The sequence below is a fragment of the Astatotilapia calliptera genome, chromosome 12 (assembly GCF_900246225.1).
Source record: "Astatotilapia calliptera chromosome 12, fAstCal1.2, whole genome shotgun sequence".
Taxonomy (NCBI): domain Eukaryota; kingdom Metazoa; phylum Chordata; class Actinopteri; order Cichliformes; family Cichlidae; genus Astatotilapia; species Astatotilapia calliptera.
In genome coordinates, this window is record NC_039313.1 from 36,638,551 (window position 1) to 36,646,554 (window position 8,004).

At 46.3% G+C, this 8,004-nt stretch overlaps 1 protein-coding gene across 1 annotated transcript; it reads right to left on the bottom strand.

Annotated features, from left to right (window-relative positions):
* On the bottom strand, positions 1-6,121 carry LOC113034210 (PR domain zinc finger protein 12-like). The gene is made up of 6 exons (XM_026188600.1): positions 5,425-6,121; positions 4,221-4,286; positions 3,981-4,105; positions 2,876-3,031; positions 1,914-2,028; positions 1-484 (listed from the first exon to the last, which is right to left on the bottom strand). Exons 1-6 carry the CDS (start codon positions 5,669-5,671, stop codon positions 12-14), a joined length of 1,182 nt encoding a protein of 393 aa, XP_026044385.1. The 5' UTR covers positions 5,672-6,121; the 3' UTR covers positions 1-11.
* Between the last annotated feature and the right edge of the window lie 1,883 nt (positions 6,122-8,004).

An 8,004-nucleotide genomic window follows, 5' to 3' on the forward strand; every position in this document is an offset into this window, starting at 1 on the left:
CTGTCGCCCCATCACAGCACCATGGTGGGTATGTGGTGAACCAGCGACGCTGGGTGAGGCACGGCGGTCAGCTGGGGAGGGTGAGGAGGAGGCGGCGAGTGCGTCGAGTGCACCCCACCTCCGCCTCCAACCACCAGTACACCTCCTCCTGGGGCGGCGCTGTCCCCCGTGGGGCGGTGCCTGGCGCTCTTCTGGTGCGCCCGCAAACCAGCCAGCTGCGAGTACGCGGACTGGCAGACGTGGCACTTGTAAGGGCGCTCTCCGGTGTGCAGCCGGACGTGGTTCCTCAGCGTGGATGACTGGCTGAAGCGACGGTTGCAGAAGCGGCAGACGAACGGCTTGTCCAGAGTGTGGATGCGCATGTGGGAGCGAAGGTTGCTGCGAGAGTTGAAGCCGCGGTGGCAGATAACACATCGCATGCGCCCAAGACTGGTGGAAGAAGTGGAGGTCGTGGAGGTGGAGCCTTCACAGGTGTGGAAATCATCTGCAGAGAAGAAGAAGAGCTTCAGACTGAACTCTGAGACCACCCTCTCACCTGTGGAGAGGAACCTTTCAATTCAACTTTATTTATACAGCACCAAATCACAACAACAATCGCCTCACAGAGTGTTTCCTTCCCACTGTCACTGTCAAGCTTCTGCCCCAACAGCACCTCTCTGAAACTTGGCTGCTGCTGCTGCTTCTTCTTCTTCTTCTTCTTCTTCTTCTTCTTCTTCTTCTTCTTCTTCTTCTTCTTCTTCTTCTTCTTCTTCTTCTTCTTCTTCTTCTTCTTCTTCTTCTTATTATTATTATTATTATTATTATTATTATTATTATTATTATTATTATTATAATAATAATATATATATATATATATATAGCAGCATGGTGGCGCGGTGGTTAGCACTGTTGCCTCACAGCAAGAAGGTCCTGAGTTCAATTCCACCATCAGGCCGGGGTCTTTCTGTGTGGAGTTTGCATGTTCTCCCCGTGTTTGCGTGGGTTCTCTCCGGGTACTCCGACTTCCTCCCACCGTCCAAAGACATGCAGCTTGTGGGGATAGGTTAATTGGATAATACAAATTGCCACTAGGTGTGAATGTGCGAGTGAATGTGAGTGTGAATGGTTGTCTGTCCCTGTGTGTTGGCCCTGCGACAGACTGGCGACCTGTCCAGGGTGTACCCCGCCTCTCGCACTATGACAGCTGGGATAGGCTCCAGCGCCCCCCGCGACCCTGAAAAGGATAAGCGGAAGCGGATGGATGGATGGATGGATGGATATTATTATTATAACATTAAATATGTATGGAACTATATATATGTTATTTATTTTTCCTATAATAATGATTATTAGTTCTATGAATAGCAATCCAACAATAATATATTTGAACATATATGCATTAAATTTTTAATTTGTCATTTTATTATATTATTATTATTACTACAAATTTTAAATGTGTACACTTTTATACTAATGTGTACTTTAACTGCAATATTACAATGATATACTTATATTATCCATTATAACACACACACACACACACACACACACACACACACACACACACACACACACACACACTTTTAATAAAACCAAATATAAAATATACATTTACTTTTTAAATAGTTATTATTCCAGACTGATTAAAGATAAATTAAATATACATTATTTTTCACACACATTCATAATAATATTAATTTTTATTTTCCAAAATAATATTTTATATCTGAAAGAACTTCATGTGTAATAATACTAATAATAGTAACAGTGTGATGGATTAAAGCCCTTTCGATGACTCCAACACAGATTTAATAAAATATCAATGAAACAATGTTTTTGCTGCTGTTTTCAGGGTTCTTGCAGCGCTGCTGGATGTTTGGCTAACTGAGTAGATTTATGAATGACCTCACTGATCAATAATCAATAATGATTACCGCTCTTGGTCTTCTTGCTCTGTTCGTCCTCTCCTCCAGGAATTCCAGGGATTCCCAGGAATGTGTTGTGAGAGTTTCCGTACCAGACGAGCAGCTCCTGGTCGGGAGGGATGGTCTGAGGAGGGAAGAGAAAAGAGGAAGAGCAATAAATACTTGAATCAGCGTTTACTTTATCATAGCGACATTACTGCGTTTCATTATCACAGTATTATTGTTTTATTGTAAATATTTGATTCTTTCTTTCAAACTTGTCATAAATTCTGAAACAGTTTCAGAATTTATGTTTTTCTTTTCTTCAGTTCAAATCTGTTTAAATTTCAGCTGCATGTCGTTAACCTTCGAGCATCGAGTGGAGGGTTACGCTCAGACACCTGGAGGAGCCGGTCGAAGAACGGCGCCTGAAATCAGGCCGAGCTTCATCGCTCAAGGATTTATTTTAGAGAACAGGTGACGGCAGCGCGCTGAAGCTTCCCATGTTTCCTTCACATGGATCTGGAGTCTTCTCAGGCTGATCTGAGATCAGCTTTTCCAAACATGATGAAGCGACGTGGAATAACCACACCCTCCTCTGCTCCACTGCTCTTTTGGCTGTTTTGGTTGTTTCTGTAGTTGCTGTGCTGCTTCAGTGACCTTTGTGTGCACGTTTATGGTGTAAGTTAAGAGGCGTGTAGAGTCTGTAGAGGTGTGCAGTGATGTTGGGTTTATTCACTGAAACATGGTCGCCTTCCTTTATTTATTCCTTTGTTGTTCCAGCAGGCGGTTTGATAAAAGCAACGATAAATACTTCTGAGCAGACATGAGGAGGAAAAGATCCCTGAACCACCAAGAACCTCAGCCTCCAAACCACCAACATCTCTCCGTGAACGCAGGTGTACATGTACCTGGGTCACATGATGTCACCCTGCAGGTGGAAGCAGGTGCGATGATACCTGAGGAGCTGGAACATGGCGAGTTTCACTAACCTCCACCGCCTTGTAGAAGATGCTGCTGCCGATCTGGACCACCTCGAGGTTCTGCTCCTGCTCGTTCCTCGCACACTTGATGTACGTCATCCAGCTCCTCTGGTCCTCCTGACTCGCATCGATAAAATACCTGACTGTGCCGTCCTCATTAAACACCTGAGGAGGGAGGCAGGAAGAAGAAAGTAAACACCATTTCCAGCTAAAGTCATTAGTTTAGTGTTCTCACTAGGGGGTTATTTCAAAGACCTCATACACAGATAATAACTAAGCTTTTTGACATGCTAACCAGTGGAACTGCATATGAGGATCAGTTAACAGTTAGTTATCATCCTGCTAATCTGTTGGTTCAGTTATTTTAATAGCAAGCTAAGAATCAGCATATAAGTTTGTAAGTTAGATTAGCCATGTAACTTGTTGCAAGTAGTTGGATAGTTAACAGTTAACCATGTTGTTGATAAACCAATTAGCTGGCTAGGTAGCAATTGACTTGTTAGTTAGGTGTGAGCTAGCTAATATGCTAAAATCAAGTCACTAAACTTCTTAACCAGCAAACTTTAAGTAAATACTGAGGTTTGTCTGTAAAGGTCCAGCCAGCAGCTAGTTAACACTGGAAATAAGCTGAAAGACTCGATGGTTAGCATTGAGTTAGCCTTCAGGTATTTGTTTAGCAAGTATGTTTGCATTTAGCCAGCCACTTGCTCGCTGTGAGTTTTATAAGTTAGCGGGGAGCTCGTTACTAGTAGGTGACTAATTAAGTAGAGTGTTAAAATTGAGTGAGTTAGTCTGACAGCTGGTAGAAAGTCGGCAGACTTCTTATAGCTTAAAGGGAGCAAAGACACGGCCCCAGAATCAAGCCTTGGGGAACTCCATGGGGGCAACGCTGAACCTAAAACCTTCCTCTGACAAAGACAAGGGTTTTTGTTTTTAATGATTTATTTATTTATTTTTAGGGAACACAAACAGCTGCTTTCCAGTAGAGGATAAGAAGGGTTATTTTTCATTATGAAACACACAAAGCTGCTCTAGAAAAAAAATCCAAGGAAAAAGAAAGACACCAAAACATGAGAGCTGGGACAGAGCAGTCTGAACGTGAACGTCGCCTCACCTCCCACATCAGGTTGTTGTTCTTGTACAGGTCGATGTGTTCAGGTGACACCAGGCGTCCGGTGAACGGACCCATCTCTGTCCCCGCTTTGATCCAGGTTTTGGAGAAAATGCCCAGACCTTCTCCTGGGACCACAGAAAACAGTAAAGAGAGGGCGTAAGAAGAACACGGCACCGGTGATCTGCGGCTGGTCTTTAAAGAGAGACCAGCAAACCCACAGAGGTTTACAGGTGAGCTTACCTGGGACTGAGCTCTGAGCGATGATCACCTCACTGGGTAAAACCAGGCTGGACAGCTTCTGCACCTCTGGACACAAACACAGCGCGCAGATTTTCATGTCAACATGTGTCACTCCTGCTTCTACAATTGGAATTCAAAAATGAAAATAGAAATGACAGCGCTGCTTCGAACTTTTTAAACGCATTTTAAACTGCGTCGGAAACGCTCGGAGCGCATTTTTCTGCCGGTTTATGGATGAAAAAGTCCCCGAAAGATGAATACCTGATGGAAGCAGCAGGAAATGTTCCCGAGAACACGTCTACAATCAGGAAAACCCCCTGGACATTATACGGGAGAGCTGAAGGAGCGCGCGGGGAGAGAAAAGCGGGAGTAAAGGCGTGAAGATGAAAGCTGAGGCCGCCGCGGGAAAACGCGACACGTCCGTCGGAGAGTTGACCCGGAGCATCCACCCGAAGCCCGGTCGCTCCTCCTAAATTGTCCCCAACGAACTTCACCCAGAACGGAAACGAATTTCACAATAAAATCACATTAAAATAAAAAAGAAGTGAGCGCGCGACAGCGAGAAACGGGCCGCGGCTCGCGCTTTGAAAGAGAGATCACGGACGTGATTACCGATCAGGAGCCAATCAGTCAGCAGCTGTTTGTTCATTAACAAACCATCCAAAGAATGTGATCAAATCTGATCAGTTATTGATGAGGATAATTAGCAACAAACAAACAAGAATCAATATTTTAAATTCATATTTAAACAGTTTAACAGATTTATTTTAAATACGAGTTTAAAGGTTAAATTAAATCTTTTTTCTGTTTCATTAAAGATTTTTATCTTTTTCGTTTTAGGCTCCAAAATTAAAATTTATGCGACACTTGTGTAAATATTTACAAATATTTGCAAATATTTGTAAATATAGAGAATAAATAAAACGAGTAAAAAAAAAACAGAAGAAATGAGATCAATTATTATTATTATTATTATTATTATTATTATTGTCGTTGTTATTAATAATAGTATTATAGTAGGATAAGTAAAATAATATTTTGTGTGTTTGTTTGTTTTTTGTGTTGTGTGATGTGTGGACATACTGCAAATCAATTTGCCATTGGAGACAATAAAGTTACCACTGACATTATTATCATCATTATTATTATTATGCTTGTTGTTATCTGGTGTCTCCGTTTCTGAGCTGTACGGTTGGTCACTGACCTCCGGAGAAGGACTGCGCGAGCACCTCGGCGGTGAACGCGGTCTTGGGGCTCGCGCTCGGGGCGGTGCGGTCCTCGTGCTGCAGGTGATGCTGGTGCGGGTGGTGCTGCTGCTCGCCCAGCACGTGCCTCCAGCGCCCGTACAGGAAGCTGTGCAGGATGTCCGAGGTGATGATGTCCGCGAGGGACAGCGGAGGCTTGAAGCCCGGCTTCAGGCCCAGAGAGGAGCCGGGCAGCACGGAGCCCATGGCGGCGAGAGCCGAGGGGAGAGCCGAGGTCAGAGCCGGGGTCAGGGAGAAATCCTCCCGCTGAACAAATAAAAAAAAACAAAAAAACACAGTCAAAAACTCCTGTTTTACACCGACCGAGGAGCGAGGAGGAGACAGGAGCAGAGGAGCAGCTTGCGTGTCTCAGTAAGAGGTGAAGTTAAAATCCTGAGAGGAGCAGGAGCAAAGCGGGCGCGGGCCGTGTGGGGGGGTCTTTATATGGAGCTCCATCACCTCCTCCTCCTCTAACAGAGGGAGGGGGGAATCCTGCACGCGCTGTTATTGGCTCCGTTTACAGCTCGGCTCGTGACACCGACACCCCACCGGGAGGAGCGGAGCCGGGCCGGTACTGGACCGAGGCCCCGCGGAGGTCCAAGCCCTCTTAGGGCAGGACCTCATAGGGCAGGTGTTCACGCATGCGCAGGTCAGCTTCCTGGCGCGTGTTTCAGAGCTCACCTGCTCCTGCCTGAAGGCAGGGTTGGTAGTTTGATTTCAGCCCGCAGGTCAGGCTCATGGGCAGCTGATCAAACAAACAGCGATCAAACAGCTGATCGTTAAAAACAAAAACAGGAAACATTTCAGTTTACAACTACGTCACAAAACTGGGCGGAGACTAAAAGCGATAACAAAAATCAAATCCATCGATCAAATATGAGAAAAATGATCCTAACATCAGACTGAGACCCGCCCACAGCTCAGAAACTGTAACTGATGATAAACCGATGACTGATACATTGTTATCATTTTAATCAAGCTGACACAACAAATGCAGATGAATGTAAAATGTGTCATTTGTGTGTTTGAAATTCAATCTAACACAGATTTCTTCTGTTTAACAGGTTTGAAAATGAAGCGCAGGAATGTGTGTGTGTGTGTGTGTGTGTGTGTTTGGGGGGCTGAGTGACAGAGCAGAAAAACCGATTAGAGGACAACAGCTGCTTTCTTCATCACCTCCTCCTCATCCTCCCGCTGTCTCTCAACAGGATTATGATTCTCTCGCTCACTCTGATCTGTATTTATGAGCTTTTAAACATTTATTGTCCAAACACACACACACACACACACACACACACACACACACACACACACACACAGCGTCATGAAGTGAGTGTGTGTGTGTGTGTGTACCTGTCTAGCTATCTTTGTGAGGACCGAAATCTGCATTCTACTTTACTTGTGAGAACAGTCACTTGTGAGGACACACACACACGCGCACGCACGCACGCACCCGCGCGCGCGCACACACACACCGGTCTCACAAGTTTGAAGCCTTTTTGAGGCTCCAAATGTGGTTTTAGTGTCAGGGTTACCGTTAGGCTATGGTCAGGTTTAGGGTCAGGCGTTCATCTGTAATGGTTAGCGAAAGCACTATGTCAATGAAGGTCCTCACTGGGATAGCTGAACGGGCTTGTGTGTGTGTGTGTGTGTGTGTGTGTGTGTGTGTGTGTGTGTGTGTGTGTGTGTGTGTGTGTGATCTTAATATTTGTGCTTATTTGAATGTAAATATAAAATCCGACATCAATCTGCTCCGGGACTCCTCGGTGAGTCCTCGGTGTCTCCTTCCGGGCTCGGTGACTCCTCCGGCGGCCTCGGCCCCGGGTCTCTCCCGCCGCGCGTTCCCGGAGCAGAGCAGGATTTTGCTGACGGGGACGCGCATGTATTGAAGCGGACACGCTTTAATGAGCTTCTCCGACAAAAAGGCCCGTGAGCGTGCCCGGTGTCCTCGCGCCTTTATCCCGCTCTTCACGGCCAATCAGGATCCACTTTAGGCGGGAAGTCAGGGGCGGTGGGGGGGGGGGGGGCGGCAGGTGACTGGCACGCGTGAAGACAAGAGGGGGAGGCGGGGAGGAGGTGAAAGGAGAGGTGAGGAAGAGGTGGTGGGAACGCGCACAAATGGCGCACTGATATTGTTCCGCTAACATGATTAAGCAGCGCTGCGGCCTCATTAGTATTCATGCGGCGCGCAGACGGAGCCGCAAATAATCCGCGTTTAAAAGCGCTTTAATGAGCTCAGCTGCGCGAGACACCCCCCCCACCCCCCCGCTCCGAGCCTCATCACCACCACCACCATCATCATCCTCCTCTGCTGTCAGAGGTCAGTCGTGATCGTCTTTCTGACCTGTTAGATTCAGTTTTCAGTTTTTTGGAGACAAACCTGAGCCCTGCTCCGTGAGACTGTAAATAAAAGATGGCGTTAAACGTGATCTTCTGAGGCTGTTGTCTCCGCCCTCCTCTCACCAACGACCACACGGAACCACCCCAATCGGAGGTCGATCCGAGTCCGGCTCAACGTATCGGCATGTTTCAGCTGCTCA